The sequence below is a fragment of the Phaethon aethereus genome, assembly GCF_964289735.1.
Source record: "Phaethon aethereus genome assembly, chromosome: 11".
Classification (NCBI taxonomy): Eukaryota; Metazoa; Chordata; class Aves; order Phaethontiformes; family Phaethontidae; genus Phaethon; species Phaethon aethereus.
Genome location: NC_138587.1, coordinates 24,362,408 through 24,388,518, shown reverse-complemented (window position 1 = coordinate 24,388,518; position 26,111 = coordinate 24,362,408). Strand labels below are relative to the sequence as shown.

The following is a 26,111-nucleotide window of genomic DNA, read 5'->3' as shown; positions in this document are numbered from 1 at the left end:
TACAGTTTTGGAGTACAACTAACGCTCTGTGGTGTCCCCTTTTTCCCAAGAATGGAAGACAGCCTGATGAGGCAAACATACCTACAGGAAGGTACGAAAAAGCCCCAGGCATTCTCTTGCGAGTGCATTGCTTTATGCAGTTGCTTTATGCATTGCTTTATGCTGCCGTTCTTGCTGCTGCTTTATCTCAAGCTCAGCCTGATGTGACTGGAGTCATCTTCCATTTGTGCCGTTCAGACGCTGCCTTTGTAGCCTGGAACTCTCCAGTACTTCATTGCCATGCTGCTCCTTCTGCAAATGTGGTGAATGTCAAACCCGCCAGGTGCTAGTGCGAGGCTAGTCAGAGGGAAGTGGAAAGGGCCCATGAACCAGGTCTGTTTGGCCAAACTCAAATGCTTTCTGTAGACGGAGAGGATGTGATCTTGATCACCTCTCTGCCAGTCTGCAGTCCCACCTGGCAGCTGGTGTGGATTCAAGAGGAGGAACCCATCGGCCTATCTTGAGGCTGGCCTCCTGAGACCCATCAGCCTCCTTGAGAGCCGGGGAGGACACCCTTGCCTTGGCGCTGCGTACATTGGACATGACTGCCTAGGCACAGAAGGCTGCAAGACAGATTGCCTTGGGCTTGCACAGGTGACCCATGGCAACATGAGTCAGGGGATCCAGCAGGACTGCAGGGTCTGTACTGCCAAAGGAGACCTCTGTCTTTTATCTTGTGTGCAAGAATTTAATGGGGGTTGGCAGATCTCATCTTAGTGATGGAGAGTCCAATCAACACCTATCTATTAGCATCTGTTAACACATCTGTTGTGTGATGTAATGCATCCATTGACATCTGATAACTTCAGTAGTCTGTGAGTGAAGGCTTGTTTATGTCTCAGACGGGCAGTATCGCCATCAGGGTGCATGGCTTCTTGCTTGCTGCTGTTGGTTTTTCCTTGTGTGTGTTTGTACATTCATACACACATTGTAAAGTACTTCAATTATTTTATATTCATAATATATAGGTATGTACCTGTATGCAACTGAAATATGATTTAAAAGATTGTTTATTAGTTGCAACATGTCAGCAAGAAAATAAATTAAAATTCTTTAATCTGGTAATTAAATTTACTGTTTGGACTAGGAATGTAGTGTCAAACCAACTGTGGCAAACCCAAGCGGAAGACTTCACCGTATGATTAAGAAATGTTTTGCTGACAAATACCTATGTTTTGTAAGACATCAGAGTTTTGATGGCTGTTTTTTAAGTCTTTTTCCTTAGCTTAAGTATTCATATAGTATGAAATAACTCTTCTGGAGAAGAGGAGGCTGAGGGGAGACCTTATCACTCTCTACAACTACCTGAAAGGGGGTTGTGGCGACGAGGGCGCTGGTCTCTTCTCCCAAGTAACCAGCGATTAGGACGAGAGGAAATGGCCTCAAGTTGCGCCAGGGGAGGTTTAGATTGGATATTAGGAAAAATTTCTTCACTGAGAGGGTGGTCAGGCATTGGAACAGGCTGCCCAGGGAGGAGGTGGAGTCGCCATCTCTGGAAGTGTTCAAAAAATGTGTGGATGTGGCGCTTCAGGACATGGTTTAGGGAACATGGTGGTGCTGGATTAATAGTTGGACTTGATGATCTTGAAGGTCCTTTCCAACCTTAGTGATTCTGTGATAAAACATAGAGTTACGAGGTCATGCTTCTCTGTTGCATGCTTCGTGAATTTATAAAAGAGATCTCTCTAGAGGAAGATTTTTGGTTTTCTTGCACTTCAGGTTCTGCCTTGCATTTTGAGTTGATTTCACCTTCATAAAGGCATTTTTGACACTGACCAAGCTAGACTAAGTTAGTTTGTTTTTGCAGCCACATGGATGGGGAAGGCTTAGAGATTTGCTGCCTCTTCTGTAGCGTAAGGATTGTGCCCTCTTCTGGGGACGTAGCGTGTGAAGCCAATTTGTGTGTTAGGTGTCCACATCATCCACCCACTCTCCCCTTTGATTCTGTTGAAGAGCGAGGCGTTATGGACTGGGGGTTAGGGAAAAGGGCCATGGCTTGCAGCGACAAGAGCCAGTGCGATTCGAAGTTGACTTGTTCAGTGGTTATTTTTAGACTGTAAGTTCACATCACCCTTGACAAAACTGGTAACTTGCCAGAAAACAAGGTACCTGCCCCACTGGAAGGAAGAGAGGGTAGTTCAGTCAGCAGCAGCTGCTGGCATGAGAGCTGGGGAGACCCCAGCTCCTCCAGAAAGCTTTGTCTTGGGAGACAGTGTCTTTTTCCTGCTTCCCCCTTCCTACCCCTAGTATCAGGCTTTGCAGCTGCACGACAGAGGTAACAGCACTCTCATTAAACATGCAAGTTTCCAGAAAGCTTTGTTATAGTTGGAGGAGGATGCATAAGGAGTACAGCTGCAGAATGATTTAATGATGGCTCAGTAACTCCTAGGAAATCAACTTAAGTGAAGCTCATGAATAAACATAAGTAGGAAAAAAAGTCAGATTTGCTCCTCTCCTCTCCTCTCCTCTCCTCTCCTCTCCTCTCCTCTCCTCTCCTCTCCTCTCCTCTCCTCTCCTCTCCTCTCCTCTCCTCTCCTCTCCTCTCCTCTCCTCTCCTCTCCTCTCCTCTCCTCTCCTCTCCTCTCCTCTCCTCTCCTCTCCTCTCCTCTCCTCTCCTCTCCTCTCCTCTCCTCTCCTCTCCTCTCCTCTCCTCTCCTCTCCTCTCCTCGTCGCTTCTCTTCTCTATTTTCTACTTCAGCTATCTCTCCGTCCACCACCCGAGCTTCCACATGCCCCATGGCTAGTGAAATAACGTTGCCTGATATATGACTCGTGTCTATTTAGTCTAGATTTAGCTCTGCAGTGTGATGTGGCTTCCTTTGGGAGTCTGCAGCACAGTCTAACAGGTCTCACTATTAGCATACAATAATTGGAATATGTTTTTAAAATCTCAGGAGTGACTTACTGGGATTTCCAGTTATCTTTTATCAAAATGAAAATTAACAAGGGGAGCTTATTAGTTTTGATAACATCCCAGAAAATGTCAGGAGCTCCACAAACTGAGGCATGTTAGCCTTGGTGGTTACAAAAAGAAGAAATGACAGAAAAGTGAGACTTGAGGGGCTGTCATGCTCTGTACCCAAGGCTTTTGCAGACTGCCTGGGATCAATGGAGTAATGCTCCTGAGATGGCTAACACTTCATATCTTTTTATTTAGATATTTTTCACTAAGAATAATATGTGCTTGTTAGTAATCACCAAAAAATGCCTTTCTCCATCTGTCCTGCTTCCTGCTGGATAAAATAGTAATAATGGAGTCCCACGTGGGCCTCAGACAGTTACTGACACACGCTTCCATTCTGTCTGTACATAGCTGGAATTTCACTCCTGATTTCATTGTACAGTTTGTGTTAGAAAATTTGGCATGCAGTCCTGAAAGTCAGATCTTCGGTTAAGGTTATCTCCATGTATACGCTGAAAAAGATTTGCATAGGTCACTGTTTTAGTCATAATGCTGGTTAAGAAAAACGAGATGTTCTTATCATCTTTTTTTTTTTTCTATATACTGTAAGGGAAATGAGATCTCAATACAATGGAGAAGACGACCAAGCATAGAGTAACTTTTCCATATTTTTTTCAGCATTTTTTAGTAGGAAGCTGTCTATAATCTTTCTGGGACTTCCTGCGTTCTTTGTAGGGGTGACTGGTCGGGTTTTAAAGCATATAGTTATATGATTTTAACCTAATCCATATCCTAGCAGCTTTCTTGCAAGATTCGCTGAAGGTGTCTTGTGATGGAGATGCTAACTGAATATGGTTGTGCACAACCAGTTGCATGAAAAACAGTTGCTGCAGGGTATTGCCCAAGTTTTCTCACATCAAGCCTTTGTTTTTTACTTTTTCATTTCAAATTTGGTTTACATGATAGCCAGGTCAGTCTTTGCATCGGTGAAGCCGTGGCCCAGGCATGCTCAGTGATGCGTTTGTGGTCACTTACTTGTACACATCAGCTCAGCTCGTGCCATTCCCCAATTTGTATCTGGGATTGGGGTATTTGAAGAATGAGCATATTCCCACCACAGATGTGAATCTGACCTTTCTGAGAAGCTGGTTCTCTGTTTTCATGTTGGTGTTTCTTTATGGACAGTTAGAGCTGGAAATGAATTTTTGAGCCTTCTGCGAAGGAGTGAAAGAGCATCGTGCTGCGTTGAGCACTGGAGTGAGCTTCCTGTGTCGTGAAGCCAACACCTACTGCTTCCCTTTTCTTGTCTGTCTTGTCACCTCGCCAGCTAAACTGTTTTAACCAGACTGCAGGAGATGTAGAGTAGTAATGTATGGCTGTGGAGGATGGTTGTAACGTGCCATGGCCATGCCGAGTGGTCAGTCAGCACGCGCTTTGGGCAAAGCAGGAGTGAAGTATATTTACGAGGATCAAACAGCCTAAAACCTGTGTAGGGTGAAAGACTACAAATATTTTACATTTCTGTGTCGTTTATGTGACTTGTAAATGGCTTTCCAGGGCTTCACTAGTAAGGTTAAATATGCTTTACTGGTGTGACTTAAAAGACTTAAACAAGGCTGTTATGCAAGGAATATAATCCACATTTGAGTCTGCAAATTTGTTTTACTTTTCCTTTAGAAACATGGACCACAAAATATCTCATTCATAGTGAACTGAATTACAGCTCAGGCTTTGTTAAAGCTGTCCTGTGGCACAAAATAAGGTTTGAAGAATGGGACTGCCTCACGTTTAATTAATCTACTATTTCATGTAAAACGTTGTGTCCATTGAAAGGCAAATGTGTTGCAAATTAGTCTGAAAAACATGCCTATCTCTGCCACTAGCAGGGACAGCAACTGAAGATAGAGGTGCTCTTTAAAACTGAGCTCAAGCTGAGAGTCTGTTCAGCCGTTGTTTGGTATTTAAGCAGATGTCAGCAAGTTTTTTTTGAAATATAAACTGAGTTGCAGATGGTGAAGGTCAGGAGGTTAAAAAGTGCCTACGCTATGTAAAGATTTATTTCTGAGAACAAATGTATTTGGTTGGAAATAATTATTTTTCAAATTCTGAATTCAAACAAATCAAAGGATGCTTTTGGCAGATGGCGTGCCAGGCCGATTACGTCAGTGCCTTTCATTCGGGTGCTTTTCTGCGCCCAGCAAAACTGGCAAATAAATTCTTTCTCAGTGAGCGCTCCTCATAGTTATTGGAATTTGAATGACCCGCAATGCATTTCTTTATAAGCTGTAATATTTGTATTTGCTTGTATCGAGTTCAAAGCTTTGTTGTCCTGTGTCGTGTGTCGCCCCCCCCCAAATATTAATATATATCACATGAATGATTTGAGCAGGATGTTGTGTAGCATACTAGAATAGTTTAAAAGAGTATTTGAATTTGCTTGAAATAATTTGAGTAGCGGCATAGGCAGAGTACGTGACAAAGCTTTATTCATGGCGTGGTTGCTCGTCTCCAGGTTTGTGCCTAGAAAGAGAGGGATTGCTTTAAGGGAAGATGGATGCTGTTTCAAACCCAGAAAAGCTATTCATCTTCCTTCAATTAATACTTATATCATGGAACTGTGGGTACTTCATGCTAAGTGGTACCTCATTTCATGTAGGACAACTGTGGGTCTGGTTTGTTTGAATTCGTGGCTACCTTTGAGAAGTCATTGAGGCCTTTCAGTTGTGTTGCAGTTTGCCTAAAGGGAACGGGGTGGGGGTGGGGGCGTGTGTTTTTAAATTTTTCTCATCAACTTTGTTCAGAAGCAAAACAAGATGATGTCGAAGAAGCTTAAAGAGACTGTTTAGTTGACATTTTCTAACAATCTGATGGTGCCCAGCAGGGTTGTGTCTAGAAATGCCTGCCGCAAATGCTAGCGAGCGCAGAGATAGACATTTGGGATAGAAAGCGCTGTTGCTGGTGAGGGGCCCAGGTGCTTCCTGAGCTGAAAACAGCCCTGAGTGTTTAATGGGCTACAGCTGGACTTTTACTCCATGGATTTGTCTGGTCCTTTTGTGAACCTGTGTGAAGGTTTACTGTCTGCAGTGACATGTTGCTCGAGGAAGCAGCTCTTGGTCTTGAAGAATCACCTTGGTAATTTTATTTGACGTTCTTTCATTTTCCCATGGAAGAAATAGTGAATAATTGCACCCCCTGTATGCTCTCTGCTCTGTTAATCATTTATACATGTCTCTTACTTTCCTTGCAGTTGTCTTTTTTTCCCAGATCCACCCCAGTAAAATTTCCCTACGTTTGATTATCCTTGCTCCCTCTTTTGGATGTTTGTATCCCCAAACACAAACCAGTCAGCCCTCAGTTGTGGAACCTAGTTTTGGTTTGGTTGTTATCTGTAAGCATGGTGTTTAAAGTCTAGACCCTTAAAAAGGTATCTAGAGTTTGTCAGAAAGGTAAAGCCTGTATCTTAATAATTCAAGTATTTTTAAGCACTTAGAGAGGGAAGAGTCTATGTAGCTTTTGTCTAAACTGTGAACAAAGTTGGTGCTTTGTAACTGCATTCAAGTTTTTTAATTAGCCCTTTCTCATTTTATTTTTTAAAATTATCTTAATGAGAGATTACACTGAGTGACCTGGGTTACATTGCTGAAAATTCTTTCCAGGGAATTGGCTGTTGTTTAAAGCTGCACAAAAACCTTAGAAATATGCCATAGAGAGTAATGCTGTGCTGGCCAGGGAAAGAAATCAGTGGACAAACAGGTCTGGTTTCTAGTTTTCTTTTTAGTCACAGGACCTGAATCCAAAAAAAAGAACAGCTGATTTACGGTCTAGTGCCTTAGTTACCACATAGACTAGACATATTTCCAGATTTGGAGGGTGTTCTGGTTCTTTATAGAAAACCATAATGAACTAAAGTGATGTCCTGACCAGACACTGACTGCAATACTAATTGCTCTTTCAGCAAATAGCTTTAAAAATGTCTCTGGAGCAAACTGGCCCTTTGAGGGATGCAGAGCAGATTCCGAAATGTGTTAACCTCCGTCACTTCAGGCTTCTTTACTGGCAGGGAGTTTGGCCCACTGAGAAAATGGAAAGAAGAACAGTTGATGAAACTTAGGTTGGTAGGTGCAGATAGATTGTGTTATTTGTAACTTTTTTTTTCAGTGTACAGAGCCCCAAAAGCTATTCAACATCGCAAATGAACTGCTCCATACAGAAGAAGCATATGTGAAAAGACTCCATCTGTTGGACCAGGTAATTCAATTTTGAATAAACTTTGCTTTCTTTTCTGTGAGCAGCAATGAAGTCTCCTGTTCACCCCCTAACCTATAGCCCAATAGTGTGAAAACGCTGGTTATAGGTGGGAGATGGAGTTTATTTGCCAGGCTGCATGCCATGCGTCCCAGAGGTGAGGTTTTGGCAAGTGGGTTCCCTGAGCGGGAACCCGAGGATCAGGGTGTTGGAAAGAGGAATGGGAAAGGAGCAGCCCAAGATACAGACACCATCAGCATTTGGTTCCTCCCTGAGCATACGTGGAGAGGAAATCACGAGGACGCTGCAGGCACTGAGAAATGATGAAATCCGTGATTGCTCTGTAATGTGCAAGAGGTTTGAGTTTTACTAAAATCAGGCCACATGGGTCAGCCCCGTGCTCACAGCGAATTATTTATTTCTTTTACCCACTGTCTCATAATTGTTGTCCACCATGTTTACACGTGGGGATAAAGTAAAACTGATGTAATGAGTCTGAACTTTCTTCCACATAAACATTGAGGTGAGTCTACAAGGTTCAGGCATTTCTATAATTATATCAAAGAAAAAAAACAACCATGAATGTGCAGGAAAGAAGTAAAAATTAGGATGAGTCACATTGCTTACCAAGTGCTTTTTAAAAATGAGGGGAAAAAAAAAGAAAAGAAAATTGTCACCTTGCTAGAAATCTTGTTAGAAGTTGTAACTTGCAGAGCCCTCTACCCTCCAACCTTAGGACCTCTATGGAAGACTTTCCAATATTTGCTTTGGATGAGTAGAGACTGTTTCAAGACCGTAGAAATCTAGGGAGTATCTTTCACTTTTGTTCAGTACAGTGTAATTTTTCCCACATAGAAACAAAATAATCACATGATTTATTTTGCTTCATGTAAATAGGAGTAAGTGCTCTGCAGGGACTGGTTGTTCTTTGCAACTTGCACTCCCGAATACAAGATGTCTGATCTCAGTAGTTTCAATCTTTTTTGACTTACCGCTCAGGTTTTTCTAATTTACATCTGTGGCCTATAGTCATGAATCTAACCCTAACTGACAGTAGGCTTACATTTTGTGAACCTCTCAAAAGACCCCAAGGCCTGAATACCAGAAGTCAAAAATTGTAGCTCTGTTCTAAGGCAGTCAGTTTTGTAATGTTGCAATCTAAAGCCAGTGTTTACAGGATTGTGTTTTGTAAATATATGCTTGTACTGTCTTCTTGTCTTAATGCAGGTTTTTTGCACTAAGTTGTCAGAAGCAGGTATTTCATCTGAAGTGATAACGGGCATCTTTTCAAATATTTCTTCCATCTATTGTTTCCATGGACAATTTCTTCTTCCGGAGCTCAAAACAAGAATTACACAAGAATGGTGGGTAACCGTCGCTACAATTATTTAAAAAATATGTTTTCAAGAAACTATAGCAACTGTAAGGCCTAGTCTAATGCCAAAGTTTTTAGTCGTTTAATGCATCAGTTCACTTGTTATTTAATACATTAAGCATTTCTGAATACAGGATTAGACCCAAGCACTCAGAATTTCTAGAGTACATTGTGAGAATTTTTTCAGTCCAAAGTATTGCCAGAGCCGTTTTCCTTACTGTATTTCCACTCTCCTATTATTGCAGTACTATGAAATCGCAGTACTAAGAAGGAAGGAAATTGCTTATTTTGGCCCCATAGATGAACTATTTTGGCCCCACTGTGACATATTAAAAAAATGCAGTTAAATTCTCAAAGGAGGAAAATGCATCATCATGTCACAGTCTAGACTTTGCATGCCGTGTTGGAGACTTCATGGGAAACATCCATTGTATATATTCTTTCATGAGTTTTGTTATGGTTATATAAAATTTAATTTCATGCTAGAATTAGCACTATAGCAGCAAACCAATGAAAAATCTGGACAGATAAGATAGATGATTTCATATCTCTAAATCTTCTTATGTCTGTTATGCAACCACTTCTGTTGTTGAGCTCCACAGTGTTGCACAAGTTTTTAATATTTTACCTTTCTATTTCTGTTTCTAACCAATACATATTACTGATTACAGCTACTTTTTTTTTTTTCAGTTCTCTTTCTTTAAGAAAGTAGAAGTGGTTGTTTTGGTTTGTTTTCAGTGAGAAATAATGGTCCAATACCAATTAAAATTTGGCAACTGCAGTAAGTTGTAGATGATGCAGAATTGCAGCACTAGATAGAAAAGTTAATTATAAGGCAGATCTCGGAAACTTGCTTTGAGATAACACACTGGCTGCAAAGGGTATCCTGCAGTGGAAGGTGCAGATAGTGCTGACACTGCACTTTCCAAGTACCTTAAATGATGAAGACATGACCAAAGCTCACATCTGTCTGGCTGAGTCCAGTCTTCACATAGTTCATCAGTGACTAGAAGGAATAAATGAATCTCAGCACCTTTGCACCTGACTTGCATTTACAGGGACAGCTATAATAAAGGAGGAGGAGAACTGGAGAGCTTGGAATTCAGAAGAGGGCAGAAGCCTGTTAACTGGCTCATGGGGGTCTAGTGCGGCCAGACTGCAAAGTCACGAGTTCAGCTGGGGGAAGAATGGCTGCCTGGCTGTAAATTGGAGGAGACAAAGATGTGTGGCTACCGCTGCCCCCAGCCTGGGGGTTCTCTAGGCAAACTCAGCAGAACTGAGTGATCTTTTTTACATTAAAACCTCTTCAGATGTTTGGCTGTGGTGGAAAAGATTATTTTTAAAAAGTAAAAGTTTTCCACAAGATTTTGTGCTGGACAGCAGGGATGTGTAGATGTTTCTTGAACAATGCATAGTCAGTTTGGATCTGATTTTCACTTAAGAGAGTGACAGTGGGGGCAGAAATATCATCCTTAGTACATCTAGATTAATGCTTAAGGTTTCATTTAGGGTACCATGTAGATTACTTTAAACTAAACTTAGCCTGAAATATCTTGATTGCATATGTGTGTAAGTGCTTGTGCATGCGGGAGACAACTGTGAAAGTCTTACACTTGTGTTTTCTCTCTGAAGATAGTATTGATTTCCATAGATTTTAGTACTTACCCGTCTCTTTCCCATAGGAACATCAACCCACGGCTAGGAGATATCCTGCAGAAACTGGCTCCTTTTCTGAAGATGTATGGAGAATATGTAAAGAACTTTGATAGGGCAATGGACATGGTGAACACATGTATGCAGAGGTCCTCTCCATTCAAAGATGTTGTTCAGAACATACAGGTATGTCGTTAACTGCCATAATGTGGCTTGGAGATCCTCATTTGTTTGTGCGAGTTTATTTTCTTCCCAGTGCATGACATGCAGTGTTTAGCTACAAGATAATACTGCTCTAATGCTACAAATATACAATTTTACTGGCAGTCCTTTCTTCTCTTTTGCTGTGTGACACGGATTTTTCACATAGGTATCTTTTTCTCCACTCACATATTTAAGAGAAGTATCAGAAGTCAGAGAAGGAAACTTTGCCATTGACTGTGAATGTGTCCATTTATAAACTCTTCTTGATTTCTCTTCCTCGTTACTAATTTTAACTGATTTTTAATAAATACGTTTTCATTCCGAGGTGGGTGTGTTTGGGTTTGGGCATGTCGCTGGCAGCTCCTGCTGTTGGTCAGATTTTTCTGAGGCTTGTGAAGTGGCGCGCAGCTGTCGGGGTCCCAGCTCCGCCACAGGATGCGTAGCATGGATCTTCATGTGTTTTCTCTCAATTACACAAAAAGCCGCGTGGGGAGGGGGGGAAGAGCTCTGCTTACGCTGGCATATCCCTAAAACCTCTCTCAGGCCCCGGGCCAGCCGAAGGGCCGCAGCAGGCTCCAGCCCGCTTGCGAGCACCCGTCTGCCGGGGCTGGGAAAGCAGGTGCGGCCCTTCGGAGCGGAGGGCTGGCAGGGGAGGGGTTAAGCTGAGGAGGAGCACAGCTGCCTGCCCTGCGCGGGACGGAGCGGGCAAGCGAGTGGTCCCCGGCAAGCTGGGAGAGGAGAGGCCGTGCCCGGCGGGTCAGGGCTGCCGGCTGTGCCTCCGGCAGAAGCGCGGAGGAGCGGGGCCGGGGCGGGCCCCTCCTGCCAGGCTCTGGCTCTGGCTCCGCCGGGCCCGTTCAGAGCCGCGCACTGCCTGCACCCCGCCTGCTTTCACCGGGCTCGGCGCAGCAAGTGCTGTAGAAAAAGCGCACGGGCATTTTGCTGTCTCCAGTTTGGGCCGAGCCGCTGACGTGGCTTTCTGAAGTGTAAATCCGTTTGTGACTGTTTCCCCTACAGCACGGGCATCTGCCCACCCTAAAATTCACCTGTCTCGTCTCACCACGGAGCGGCCAACACAAACGATTTGTGTTAGCCGTCAGTCTGCAAAACTGGTCTGCAGCTGCCCGAGACCATGAGTATTTGTGCTGTTGCTCAAGCTAAACTTAAACAGTATGAACGCAGGCAATGCATACAGGAGATGCGATTCTGAAGCCTACTGATGACGGTATTTCACTGTAGGTTATTTTAGCGGCAACATGACGGCACCTTCTGCTTCTGTCAAATGACTGTAGCTGCAGGAGGAAAAGGTTTGACCCAGAATGCTCAGTCCACTCATCTGACCTATCTCTGTGCTATCAAAAGCCACACTTACTTTTCAGAATACCAGTTGAAGTCTCTTGTGATCTTGCAGTAACACACTGTCCACCTGAGCTGTTAAAGGAATAGTTATACAGCTTAAGGCATTGACAGTAATTAATTATGCTGAATTAGGGAAAACAGAAAACAAAAATCACATGGTACTTGTGATGTGATGTGATGTAAGTGAATGACTGTGACTTACCAAGTTTACTTTAGCTGACCTTGAAGATAAATATACTTTCTATTTGTTTCACATCCACCTTCTGGGGCCAAAACTTGATAGCTGGTGAGTTTATTAGGACTTGTCTTTTGTCAGCTTTCTCCTTATGCCATCATGTAAGTACTTTTTAATATATATTTCTGTGTTTTGGATTGTCACATGAATTAAACACAGAATATACATTTATCTGTCCTCTAGTAAAGTCATTTGAATTGCAGTGTAAACTCTGTTTAAAAATCGCATAGCATTAAACTTATCCTATTTGGAAGTTTATTTTGTCACTGCTGACTTTTTAGAGAGGATATGCTGGGCATGTGAGTACAACTTACATGAGCCTTGAAGTGACTTCCTCCTCTGCTTCCCTGTTGCTGTTCAGTGTTAGGGTTCATCCAATTGCAGGAATAAAAAGACAATGGAGAAGGTTGTAGTAGTGGATTTAGGAATATAAACCAGGCACTAATATGCAGTAGTGAAGTTCTGTGTCCCTTTTAGTTCTTCCTGGAATCTCTGATTCTTTCCATCCCAGTTGTATTTTCTGGGAAACGTGGTGCTGTACAACTCTGAGAGATAATAAATTCACTTCAACTCCTATAAACAGAAATATTGTTTGCTCTGTTACACTGTGACAAGCAAATTTATGTCTTCAGATTTCTGGAAAGGTAGCTAACATTTTTCTATCAGACGTTCAACTCATTATCTCCAGGCTTTGCTTTGAGAATTGGGCAAGTCAGCAGTGTGTCGTGGGCTATAATATTTATGAGGAGCATTGCAAATACCTGAAACGAGTGCCTTTCTCTGAGAACAGCATACTGAAATTACTGTAGTTGTTTTGTTCTAGTGTAAGCAACCCCTAAACAACATGTGGCATTAGAGAGCTGATGTAAAAATAATGCTACGGAGAAGAGCTTCTGTGTGTGTACAGGCAGTTAACATGCTGATGTGCGATTCAGGAGTCAGATTACATCGCTATCAGAAACTTCCCATGTGCTTTAAAACAAGTTACTTTTACTGTGTTTCTCATTTCTCCTCCCCTCTTTTAAGTAGAAATATCCCTTCATAGGGATCCTGTGAAAATAAGTACACTGCAAAACTCAGTACAGTTGCAAGCAGAGCAGTTCGGTGCCTTATCGGATAATGCTTAGTGTAATCGGTCTCAAACCTACCCCCCTTCTTGGTCAAGTAAGAAAAAAAAAAAAGAGAATTTGAGGTAGCTCCTTCTTCAGAGATGGTGAGCAGTATTTCTGCTGCTTGTACGGTAACCTCTAGCAAGCAATATATCCCCATGGAACTTCTGATTTTATATAGTCTTTGGGGGGGAGAAATGCTACATAGGGCTATGGATAGGAAGAGCTTTTCTGAGCCTGTGAAGAAACATGCAAAATCTAAAAGGTTGTTGTGTATCTGCAGAAAATGCCAGTCATGGGACAAAGGTTCACATGAAACTTGTCAGCTCTGATATCTGCTTGAGGGTAGAAAGGCTTCTACAGAGGGATCTGGACAGGCTGGATTGATGGGCCAAGGTCAACTGTATGAGGTTTAACAAGGCCCAGTGCCGGGTCCTGCACTTGGGTCACAACAACCCCATGCAACGCTACAGGCTTGGGGAGGAGTGGCTGGAGAGCTGCCCGGCAGAAAAGGACCTGGAGGTGCTGGTTGACAGCCGGCTGAACATGAGCCAACAGTTGTGCCCAGGTGTGAGCCAACAGTTGTGCCCAGGTGGCCAAGAAGGCCAACAGCATCCTGGCCTATATCAGAAATAGTGTGGCCAGGAGGAGCAGGGCAGGAATTGTGCCCCTGGACTTGGCACTGGTGAGGCCGCACCTCAAATACCATGTTGATTTTTGCACCCCTCGCTACAAGAAGGACATTGAGGTGCTGGAGCGTGTCCAGAGAAAGGCAACGGAGCTGGGGAGGGGTCTGGAGCACAAGTCTTCTGAGAAGCGGCTGAGGGAACTGGGGTTGTTCAGTCTGGAGAAGAGGAGGCTGAGGGGAGACCTCATCGCTCTCTACAACTACCTGAGAGGGGATTGTGGCAAGGTGGGTGTTGGTCTCTTCTCCCAAGTATTGGCGATAGAACGAGAGGAAATGGCCTCAAGTTGCTCCAGGGGAGGTTTAGACTAGATATCAGGAAAAATTTCTTCACCAAAAGGGTTGTCAAGCGTTGGGACAGGCTTCCCAGGGAGGTGGTGGAGTCACCATCCCTGGAGGTATTTAAAAGATGTGGTGCTTAGGGACATGGTTTAGTGGTGGACTTGGCAGTGCTAGGTTAATGGTTGGACTCAGTGATCTTAAGGGTCTTTTCTAACCTAAATGATTCTATGATAGCTTGACAAGTTGTTTTATGCTCCTCTAACTTACGTGAATGGTAATTGTTCCTTGCTGTCTCACACCAAAGGCAGGAACAAAACCAAATCCTTCCGTGCTTGTTTTCTCTCCGTTACAGAAACAGGAGGTGTGTGGAAACCTGACATTACAGCATCACATGCTTGAACCAGTGCAAAGGATTCCTCGTTACGAGCTTCTTCTAAAGGACTACTTGAAGAAACTTCCAGAAGAGTCTCCAGACAGGAAAGATGCTGAAAGTACACTTAAACTCCTCTCTGTCTAATGAGCACAATAAAATCTTGGAGAGTTTTTTCTTCACATGTTCAGATACTTTCAACTAGGGCTATAGTAGAAATGGAGATTTGAACTAATCAAATTATTGCCAAACATAGCACAAAGGGATTTTGAATGCTCTTAGTATAGAGAAGAAAAGGGTTGATATGTCAGCTCTAGGAATGAAAGGAGCTTTGGCAAATAAACAATGACAAAATATTCAGGTTTTTAATGGCAGAACATCTGGTATTTTTATTTAATCCATTGTATGGCCAAGGACAAATACAGGAGGACCTCCTTGCAATAACCAGAGGAAGAAAATAAGAATGGTCTTAAATGTATATGCTTCCCTAGGAAAGCAGGTTAGACTCAGTTAACACAAAGGAACAGGAGAAACAGATTTCTGCTGGTTTCTAGGAGTTTGTGATCTTGACCAAAACAGGGTTCCTGTTACTGTAAGCACACAAGCCCTGTTTTCCTAAAACACTTCTAAAAACATGCTTATGAAGACTTTTGGGAGAGAAAGATTAAACATTTAGATGCACATGGACCAGCTGAACTTGCCAAAGTGATTGTATATATAACTGCTTATGTGTTCCTTTTACTTTATGGAAGGAAAAAATACAGTCCTTGCTTTTGCAACAGCAATTTTGCTGGAAAAACACTAATCAAGGAGGTGAAAAAAAACCCAAGGTGCTATTAACAGAGATAATCCAGAGAATGCGTAACTGTTGCTACCTTTATTGCAGAATCACTGGAGCTGATATCTACAGCAGCAAACCATTCGAATGCAGCCATCCGAAAGATGGTGAGTAGAAATTGCATAACGGAATTGTAATCTGAGTGGAACGCTTGGTTGAACCAATGGTCCCCCATTACGATGGGGTCAGTAAAGTAGGCTGAGGAGAATTTTCAAATACAGTGAGTCAGGCTTTAAACATCAGTTGCATATCTGAGTTTTCTTTATCATAAGTGATCCTATTGTGGTTACCGTGGGTTGTTTGGCCTAAAATTCGCTTTCCTTGTTCTTAAGGCCCCAGTGGATTAAAAAAGGAGGTCTTCAAAAAGTCATTATTTTCTTTTCATTGAAATATATTGAAAGTATTCCAATTAGGTCCATTCATAAGGTGTCCCTGCAGATTTTCACACTATTTTTTTTAGTCCTACAGGTCTTCTCCAGACTCAAGGTTTGTTTTGGTTTGATTTTGTCTCATTTTAAATGCACACAGAGTGTGCATTTAGCATGTGTCAGTAGCTTTGGTAAGCTATACTTCTGGAGCTGGGCAGTCTGAGACCGTGGAGATTTTGAATGTTAGCACATGTTTTACATAGAGAACAGCTAGTGTTCTAGACCATTAAAGTAAATGGGCTTCATAGTTACAGATGTTATCCCTTTTGTGCACCCAAGTGCCTCAGCAGCTTGTGTATCTAATAGATCTGAAATGCTACGTATCAGGCTTAAGACTCACTGACCATTTGTGGGCACAAGGTTTACGTCCCCTTCTGTATCAGACCCTTACTTCCTTCTCTCAGCTGGTGAGGACACCATGAGACCACGTTTCCTGTGGCTGTTGCGGGGAAGTAACCAGCTGATGTCTGTGTATTTTCAGTATGTCTCAGTGAAAAGCAGTTTTGAAACCATCTATTTCTGTTTGAGTCCACTGTGTTCTCTTGATAAGGATATATTTTGGTGGAAATTTTTCTGGTTTGGGGCCTTGAACAACTCCTCTGCAAGTAGTAACTTGCTAGGAACTGTATACAGTATCTCCACCGATAGCAGGAATACGAAGCCACCAGCCAGTTGCTTTCTGTGTTGGATGCTTTTTCTATTAGTACGCAAAAACCTGTTAGAAGTGGTTGCTATAATAATTTTGCAGCCCCTGTTTATTGCTGATAAGAACCTGAAGCCTCTAATAGGGCTTCTTATTGCATTGAATTCTTCTGTAATTAATAGGTTTTGCCTGATCAGAGACTCGAAGGAGAAGTACCCAAGTAAGAATTTCAGGTTTGACCTCGTGGTTTCCCAACTTGCGCATCCCAGCAGAAGATGCCGCGGGCATGCAGGGGCAGTCAGTAAGGGCTCATGGGGAGCAATGCAGCGCAAGAGCTGGTGTATTTGTGGTGAAATTTTTCAAGTCAAATGGGGGTAAACAAAGTGTGCCAAGACCTGAAATTCCAGCTTAATCTATAGACAGGTTGAGGTATCATGTAGAGTCGTGTTTGTGCATATTTTTGTGTGTAATTGCATAGATCTCTGTTCTCACTTTCTGACCGTTTGCTGACAGTGCCATGTGGAGCACATCAGTCCAGCTTGTGGTCAAAAGCCAAACCTTTCCAAAAGCTATAACTCAGTAGCAAGTTACACACTTTTCCTACTTTGACTTATGGAAGCTGCTGCAGTGCTTAATATACCAGCTGCAAGTGGGTGAACTAGTTACCTTTATCCATTTGAATACTGTGTAGAGGGATTTTAATATTTGGATTACTTAATCTAAAGTAGAAACAATTCTTTGCTGAAAAGGAAAAAGTAATGCCTTCATAAAGAATCATAAAGATAATAAATTCAAACTTGGAACCAATTTGGTAACGTCTCTAACGTGGCCATTGATTTTACTGGACCTGATGCCACCGCTTCCAAGGATACGTATTGTTGAATAGGGATATCTAAAATTATCAAATAGACTGATCTCAAACTGTCGTTAAAATAGTACAATCCAAGTATGACTCGTGAGTGACTAATGCAGAGTGGGGAGGAATACTGAAGAGTATGGAATTAATTTTGTTAATTTTTGAAACTGCAAACCTATAGCAGAAGTGAAAGCCTATTTTCTTTCCTACTTATTTACACTTACCACAAAAATGATACTGTGGGTAATAGACGAAGTGGAATAATTTATTTTATTTAAATTGCTGGGGGTTTTGTACTTGCAGGAAAAGATGCACAAGCTTTTGGAAGTCTATGAGCGACTTGGTGGTGAAGAAGATATTGTTAACCCAGCCAATGAGCTCATTAAAGAAGGACACATTCAGAAACTTTCAGCAAAGAATGGCACAGCGCAGGATAGGTATTTATTCCTGGTGAGTTTTTTGTGTTGCTCTCTTATTTTCAGAGTTGTGCTGTGAAATGGTACAATTCCATCTTCCTAATCTCAAATACAAAAAGCTATTGCCAGCTGAGCCCAACTCCTCCTTCCTCTGAGCAGCAGTTTTCTCTTGATGCTTTTTCCTTGAGGATTTCCTTCCTTCTTCCATGCTTGTGCCTTTGCTGATGGCTTGTCAGGCCCAATGGGGTATTTTTCATCTGCCTACTCAGAGGCTGTGTTTTTGCGAAGTGCCCATGGAGGTGCATTTCCAGCTGTACCACCTTGCGGCATAAGATGGCCAGCCCTTGCTGATGCTGAGACTAACTCTCATTTGCTTTCAAGGCAGTTGAACTGGTCCCAGAGAGAGGGGAAAAAGGGGGAAATGACTGGCTGATACATTTCTGTCTCTCCACTTCTTTCAAGTAACTATATGTGAGCCTAGCTTGCTCCTTAAATCTCTTCTTGAGAACTGGGTTTTAGAGTAAAACACACCGGAGTTCTAAACTGTCAAAATGCAGGCTCTGCCCAGCTTGGCATCCCTCGACTTAAAATGTTCCCTTGTTACAGTTTAACAGCATGGTGCTATACTGTGTGCCAAAACTGAGGCTAATAGGCCAGAAGTTCAGTGTTCGAGAGAAGATGGACATTGCAGGACTGCAGGTTTGCATATCTTCTTTTCACCCGTTTTAATGCTTCCCCACTCAATAGTGTCAGTTCCCCTCTGAATCCAAAAAGACAACAATATATATATGTAGAAATATTAGACACATAAGGTATAATAAAAATCCAGCTCTGGATTTATTTTTTTTTAATTATCGTGAGGTAATCATCCAAAGGTGGGTAAGAAGGTGGTGACTCTGTACATGCTTGTTAACAATCATAACATTTCTACCCATATCATAAGCAGAGTCACCATCTCTGGAAGTATTCAAAAAACGTGTGGATGTGGCGCTTCAGGACATGCTTTAGGGGGCATGGTGGCGTTGGGTTAATGGTTGGACTTGGTGATCTTGAAGGTCCTTTCCAACCTTAGTGATTCTGTGATTCTGCTTTGATCGAAAGCCTTCCCTTGTCACCTAGCTGACACAGGAGCCAACTTTTCCCCCTACTGCTGCAGAGGGCTCGTTGGTGATAGAGAGTCAGAAGTTTTGTAGTAAGATGAATAATTATGGAAACAATCCGTTGTGTTTTTTACCTCTGTACTGTATTCTGAGTGATTCTTTTAACTAAGTATTTCAAAGAATGAATGTATTTGTCAGTCATTAAAAATGATTGAAAGGCAGTGGTGACTAGTAAGAAGCTGACATGTTCTTTTTACAGGTCCAAGAAATAGCCAAGCAAAACGTGGCTCATACATTTTCAATAACAGGAAAAAAGAGATCGCTGGAACTACAAGCCAGGTATGCTGCTGCTTCTGTCTTTCGAGGTTTGTGAATATTTATGTAGAAATTTATGATCTTGGGGATATGGCTGTGCTGGGATGATAGAGCTTTAAACTGGGAGATGAGGATCGGAGATGTGTAACTTATATGTGCAAGAGAATGTGTTGGTCCTAAGGCAGAGTGTGTTGATTTGCTTTATTGAATGCTTATGGTGTTTATAGTAGTGCTTGCAGGTTCCACTTATTTTTGGCATTTGTTTGATAATAATTGAGGTCAGTAATTATTAATAATATTTATGAATAGCAGATAGCAAAGCTAAGTAAAATCTTGATGGCTATAAAGCTATGAAGATGTGAACTGACTTTACTGAAAATATTGGAACTGGAATTATGATGTTTTCTGTATTTTTCTTTTGTTTTAACAGGACAGAAGAAGAGAAGAGGGAATGGATTCAGGTTAATACAAAACTGTTATGATATGGGTAGAAATCCATGCAGTCAGCAACTTCTGCTTTAAAAATGATCTTTTGGGTGTTTTGAATGAATGTGGCTGTGCAAGGAAGCTGGGTAGTCCAGGCTAGCAAAGCTGCTTATGGAGAAATGTGGAGCCCCGTTCAGGGTCCCACTGTTGACCCACAGTCTCCAGGCAGTGCATGGGGGCTTCGAGTAGGTTCCCATTTCCTGCAGGGCTCAATCCCAGCAAGAGAAGAGGCTGAGGAGGCAGAGATTAGCCTAATATATTCTTGCAGTCTGACCTAGAGACACTGTCTGATAGCAGTCTTAGTTTTTAGCTTAAATGGTAGTGAGTTAACACCACCCCTTGTAGCTATTAACGTTTTTAAGTTTCTGTTTCATTTATGCCAAGTGTAAGTGTTTTTCACTGAAATGATAATCCTAACCATTTTCCTATGAGAGAATTTTTCCAAGACTCCTTTTGTGATGCTTCTCATCTTTGCGGGAATTTTTGTCTCAGGTCATTCAAGCAACAATTGAAAAGCACAAACAGAACAGTGAGACATTTAGAGCTTTCAATAGCTCTTTTTCTCAAGAGGAGGAGCATCTTCCTGATTCCTCAGTAAGTATGAGTGCTGAATTCTCCTTCTTCAGTTAAACTAGACTTACACAGCTAACTTTAAAATAGTGTAGTCTTGTTCTTGATTTTTATATTACATTATGGTACAGTCAGCTCCATTTCTCTGGCTCTCAAATGCGTATCAGTCAGTTACTTGGCCATGCAGGTATGGAATAAATTACCCAGGGTAATTCAGTGCAAGAGACCTATCAGTCATGTTTTCCAGACTAGTGGCTCATTTAGCATAACAGGTGTAATTCTTCAATGTTATGAGTGGTTCGCTGTCTGGAATGATGTCTGTGTGCCTGGGAGATTTTGTTCATTACCTTTCCCCCATCTCCTGAGAGATGTGTTTTGGGATTATTTCTTTTTTCTTATTTTATTATTATTATTTAAAATCTTTAAAGAGTTGAAAGGAAATTGATGCATTTTAAAAGAATCTTAAAAATACTGTCTTATAAATAACAAATATATTTCAGAAAGAATACTCTTCAACTAAATATGCGAAATAGTCCTGAAAGTCTGTTCTGTTTCTGTGCAACTGTAATGTATTACTCCATGCTGTGTTTGCTAGGAATTTTATTTTGGTAGTATTCGTGGGAGGATGATAACAATCTCACTTCATTCGACTTGAAAATGAGGGTGATAACCTTAGCCACAGTCATTTCCTACAAGCTAACGAGGAGAGGACATGGGAGAGGGAAGTTTTTAGGAATTTTGTGCAGAGCTGCCTGTGTGTTGGTTATGTCAGTGGTCAAACACAGTAGATAGCAGAGCACAGGGTGAGAAGGCCCCTGAACTTTTTTTCTCCCCTGGTACGTAACCGTTTTTGAAACCTCCCCTTTCCCAGATCTGGTTCGGTGACTCAGTAATGCTGGATTTTTACCTGATTGATTTCCCAGGGGGCTCAGGAGGGATGTGAGATATTCCTTTTATCCTGTGGTGGGCTGACCCTGGCTGGAGGCCGAGTGCCCACCAAAGCCTCTCTATCACTGCCCTCCTCAGCTGGACAGGGGAGAGAAAGAACAACGAAAGGCTTGTGGGTTGAGATAAGGACACGGCGATCACTCACCGGTTACCGTCACGGGCAACAGAGACTCGTCATGGGGAGAAGCTGATCTCATTTATTACCAATCAAATCAGAGTAGGATAATGAGAAAAATAAAAACTAAACCTTAAAACCCCTTCCCCCCACCACTCCCTTCTTCCTGGGCTCAACTTCACTCCCAATTTCTCTCCCTTCTACCCCTGAGCAGCGCAGGGGGACGGGGAATGGGGGTTGTGGTCAGTTCATCACACCTGGTCTCTGCCGCTCCTTACTCCTCTGGGACAGGAGTCCTCACCCTCTGCCCTGCTCCAGCGTGGGGTCCCTCCCACAGGAGACAGTCCTCCATGGACTTCTCCAGCGTGAGTCCTTCCCACGGGCTGCAGTTCTTCACGAGCTGCTCCAGCCCGGGTCCCCCACGGGTGCCGTCCTTCAGGAACAGGCTGCTCCAGCCTGGGTCCCCCCACGGGTGCCGTCCTTCAGGAACAGGCTGCTCCAGCCCGGCCCCCGTGGGGTCCCAGGTCCTGCCAGCCGGGGCTCCTCTCTCTCCCCACGGGGCCACAGGCCCTGCCAGGAGCCGGCCCCAGCGCGGGCTGCCCAAGGGGTCACGGCCTCCTTCGGGCATCCCCCTGCTCCGGCGTGGGGCCCTCCCCGGGTGCAGGTGCAGATCTGCTCCCTCGTGGAGCTCCATGGCCGCAGGGGCACAGCCGGCCTCCCCGGGGGCTTCCCCGGGGGCTGCCGGGGACCCTCTGCCCTGGCACCTGGAGCCGTCCTGCCCCTCCTGCCCCGGGCCGGGGGCTGCAGGGCTGTTTTCACACATATTCTCACTCCTCTCTCTGGCTGCAATTGCTGTTGCTGCTTTTTTTTTTTTTTTCCTTCTCAAATACGTTCCCCAGAGGCGCTGCCACCGTCGCTGATGGGCTCGGCCTTGGCCAGCGGCGGCTCCGTCTCGGAGCCGGCTGCACTGGCTCTGTCGGACGTGGGGGAAGCTTCTGGCAGCTTCTCGCAGAAGCCCCCCCTGCAGCCCCCGGTACCAAACCCTGGCCACATGAACCCAATACACATCCCAGCATTAATCACAGACAGACAGCGGAGATCTGCACAAACCTCCACAGAGTCTAGGATCCCATTGCTGATAGCAGCCAGCAATGAGCCATTTCCAGAATACGGCATAGCTTACTGATCATGAACTGTCCATCAGCTAAAAATACTCAGAAAAAAATGGAAAACAATCAGTTCCTGCCTATCTTTTTAAGTTAACTCGTGGCTGCCTTCAGAACCAGGATGCTCTGGTGGAAAAAAATCTTTTGCTAATAAGCAAACTAATAAGCACACTTCTTTCTAGCTAATTAAGACACAGTGTCTGTTCAACTTCATTATTATTATCTTGCTTTGTAAATTCCATTTTATTTTGCTTCTGTATTAATGGTGTAGCCACATCTTTATACACTACTGGTTCATAGAAGTCAAGCAGAGCCGAAGTCTGGTTTATCTCCTGGCTGTGATATCAATGCAGCATGCACCTTGATTTCTTTTATACCAGAATGCTAACCTGCATTTTTAGGAGGTTAGCTTAGCTTATCTAGAATAATCAACTTTGAAAACTGGTGTCACGGCTAAATGTTGCAGAAATTGCTGTCAGTTAAAAAGCTGAAGGTAGTTCTGTAAGGAAAACTGGACAAATACTGAGAGAGTTCATAGAAAAATGCTGCTGTGGGTAGCATCCACCATACATATCTCATCATCTTTATGGAATATTGGGCAGCATGCTTTAGAGGAAAAAATGACAATCATCTTCCTTTTTTGCTCTCATGAGTCAAGAAATAGATATGCAGTCATGGATTCCGGGCTGGATCTGTAACAGCTACTAGAAATTGGACTCTGGTTCTAATAAGCCTGTAGAAAAATAGCCAAATTGCTTTTCTCCCATCCCAGGCCATACATTTGATATGTTACAGTGCTTATGACTGATTTCAGTTGCATGATCACTGCATGCCTTTGCATGCAGTGCTTACCATGCTTTTGTTTTCCCTTCTGACTTACATAAGCTCATAAAAGCATTAAAGGATGATCTTCAGCCTGTAATTTACCTACAGAAGGCTTGCGGTTTCTTGTAGGTGCAGAGATCTGGCATTTGACCTGATTCTTAAGATTAAGCCTGTGCAATTAATCTGCAGCAATTAATAAACTCTCACCTGTCAGGAGGTGAATTTTCATTGCTTCTCAGAAAGCTTCAGGGTCCCTTTGTGGCTTAGTTCCTTCAGAAAGAGAACACTCATTTCCCTGTTTTTCTGCAGCGTTTCATGGCTATGTGAAGGTATTTTTTAAAGCCACCTAACATTGTTCCCAAGGCAAATGACCTCTTTACCACTGCTGGATCTCAGAAGAGTTGGAGGCTTTTGTAGAGGAAGGACACAGTTTGTGCTGGCAAGGAAAAGTGCGAGAGCGCTGAGCTCTGTGGAAGTGGCATCCCTAAGATTTGAGAGTTGGGAGTGGTTCTGTTAGTTAAATCATTATTTTTAGATCCTGTTAAATCATCATTATTTCCCACCACTGTTTCTGTTCCTCCCTGTAGCGCTGGGGTAGGTCTGACAAGCATGTGAATAACTGTCTTCCTCCATACCAAATCTTACATGCTTTGAGTGGTAATGGTAACATAAGCGGGAGAAGCCCTTTTGAAATGTTTCCCAGGTTAAGAGTAGAGGGTATTTGATTTTTAGTACATTATTCCAAATAAATATTAAAAGGGCATGGGGAGCTGAACAGACAACTAGAGATACTTACTCTTTTCCCTAAACTTGTTGCAGGTTTTCTCACTCTCTCCTTCAGACCCCGTTTTCTGTCCACATTTTTCATTTCCTTTCCCAAGCCCCGTGTCGCAGCATGCAGATGTCCTCTTACTAGGCAGAGGGATCTAAAACCCTGGGTTGATTAGGATTCCAGTGGACATTCCTTTCCACGGGACTGGGGAATAGATGATGTGAAGACCCTAGAGCTGCTGAGTTTTTGCGGAGGCAGAAGTAGTCGGCTGGAGTTGAGTACGTGATGCTTCCCTTTAATTAAGTTGCACTCCCTAAGGAAGTGCTCCAGGGGTGGCACAGCCCTAGCCCCAAGAGATGCGTTTGCTAATTCACTTGTTCTCAAGAGTCAGTTGATCATATTAGTATATAAATAGATACAACTAGGTATCATAATGAATAGCTCTTCAGTTTGTCTGCTTATTCAAAGCTATAGTTCAAGGTTACTTCTAATAACAGAGGTTAAACCTTTTTGCTTCCAAATGGAATGAAGCTAGAGCACAAAAATGCACTGGATATTTGGATAGCGTCAAAATATGAGCTGTTGTCTGATTGGCAAAGGAAGAATGATCTATGGGAATAACAGGAGAATTTAGCATAAAAAGTCTAATGTTTAGAGAACCACCTACAAACTAGCAAACTCCCCATAAATTAATGATGGATGAGAAGAAAGGAAGACCCAGGGGACTACAGGCTAGCCAGTCTCACCTCTGTGCCCAGCAAGATCATGGAGCAGATCCTCCTGGAAACTATGCTAAACTATGCTAAGGCATATGGAAAATACGGAGGTGATTGGTGACACCAACATGGCTTCACTAAGGCCGAATTGTGCCTGACAAATTTGGTGGCTTTCTACAATGGGGTTACAGCGTTGGTGGATAAGGGAAGAGCAACTGACATAATCTACCTCGACTTGTGCAAAACATTTGACTCCCATAAGACATCCTTGTCTCTAAATTGGAGAGACATGGATTAGACAGGTGGACCACTCAGTGGATAAGGAATTGGCTGGATGGTCACATCAAAGTGTTGCATTGACCGCACTCAGAGTGTTGTGGTGAACGGCTCCATGTCCAGGTGGAGACCAGTGACAAGCGGTGTTCCTCAGGGGTCGTTATTGACAACATCTTTATCAACGACCTGGACAGTGGGATCAAGTGCACCCTCAGCAAGTTTGCTGACAACACCAAGCTGTGTGGTGCAGTCGGCACGCTGGAGGGAAGGGATGCCATCCAGAGGGATCTTGACAGGCTTGAGAGGTGGGCCCATGCAAACCCCATAAAGTTCAACAAGGTCAAGTACAAGGTCCTGCACATGGGTCGGAGCAATCCCAAACACAAACACAGGCTGGGCAGAGAATGGATTGAGAGCAGACCTGAGGAGAAGGACTTGGGGGCGTTGGTTGATGAGAAGCTCAACATTACCCAGCAATGTGCACTTGCAGCCCAGAAAGCCAACGGTGTCCTGGGCAACATCAAAGAAGCGTGATGTGAGGTGATCCTCTCCCCCTATTCCAGTCTGGTAAGACCCCACCTGGAGTACCTTGTCCAGCCCTGGGGCCCCCAACATAAGAAGGGCATGGACCTGTTGGAGCGAGTCCAGAGGAGAGCCACAAAAATGATCAGAGGGATGGAGCACCTCTCCGATGAAGAGAGGCTGAGAGAGTTAGCTGGGGCTGTTCAGCCTGGAGACGAGAAGACTCTGTGGAGACCTTATTGCAGCCTGCCAGTACCTGAAGGAGGCTTATAAGAAAGCCAGAGAGGGACTTTTTACAAGGCTATGTAGTGACAGGACAATGGGTAATGGCTTTAAACTGAAGGTGCGTTGATTTAGATTAGATAAAAGGAAGAAATTCTTCACTATGAGGGTGGTGAGGCACTGGAACAGGTTGCTTAGAGAAGTTGCGGATGTCCCATTCCTGGAACTGTTCAAGGCCAGTCTGGATGGGGCTTTCAGCAACCTGATCTAGTTGAAGATGTCCCTGCCCATGGCACGGGGTTCGAACTAGATGATCTTTAAGCTCACTTGCGACCCAAACCATTCTATGATTCTATGAGGTGGGTTTCCTTTTAGGATGTAGCCTGTGATTTTGGTGTACATAAGCTTGTTCTTTGCCCTGTATATATGTTGAATACGTATA

At 43.3% G+C, this 26,111-nt stretch overlaps 1 protein-coding gene across 1 annotated transcript in view; it reads left to right on the top strand.

Moving 5' to 3' along the window:
- The window catches only part of FGD3 (FYVE, RhoGEF and PH domain containing 3), a gene marked incomplete at both ends in the record, with an annotated part of 114,428 nt that overhangs the window by 69,823 nt on the left and 18,494 nt on the right, over positions 1 to 26,111 (top strand). The window contains 10 exons of the mRNA XM_082004821.1: positions 7,100 to 7,189; positions 8,414 to 8,550; positions 10,244 to 10,400; positions 14,438 to 14,576; positions 15,342 to 15,400; positions 17,524 to 17,670; positions 18,243 to 18,335; positions 18,996 to 19,075; positions 19,482 to 19,512; positions 20,030 to 20,131. Of these exons, the coding sequence (XP_081860947.1) occupies positions 7,100 to 7,189; positions 8,414 to 8,550; positions 10,244 to 10,400; positions 14,438 to 14,576; positions 15,342 to 15,400; positions 17,524 to 17,670; positions 18,243 to 18,335; positions 18,996 to 19,075; positions 19,482 to 19,512; positions 20,030 to 20,131 (1,035 nt within the window). The remainder of the gene's footprint in view (positions 1 to 7,099; positions 7,190 to 8,413; positions 8,551 to 10,243; positions 10,401 to 14,437; positions 14,577 to 15,341; positions 15,401 to 17,523; positions 17,671 to 18,242; positions 18,336 to 18,995; positions 19,076 to 19,481; positions 19,513 to 20,029; positions 20,132 to 26,111) is intronic.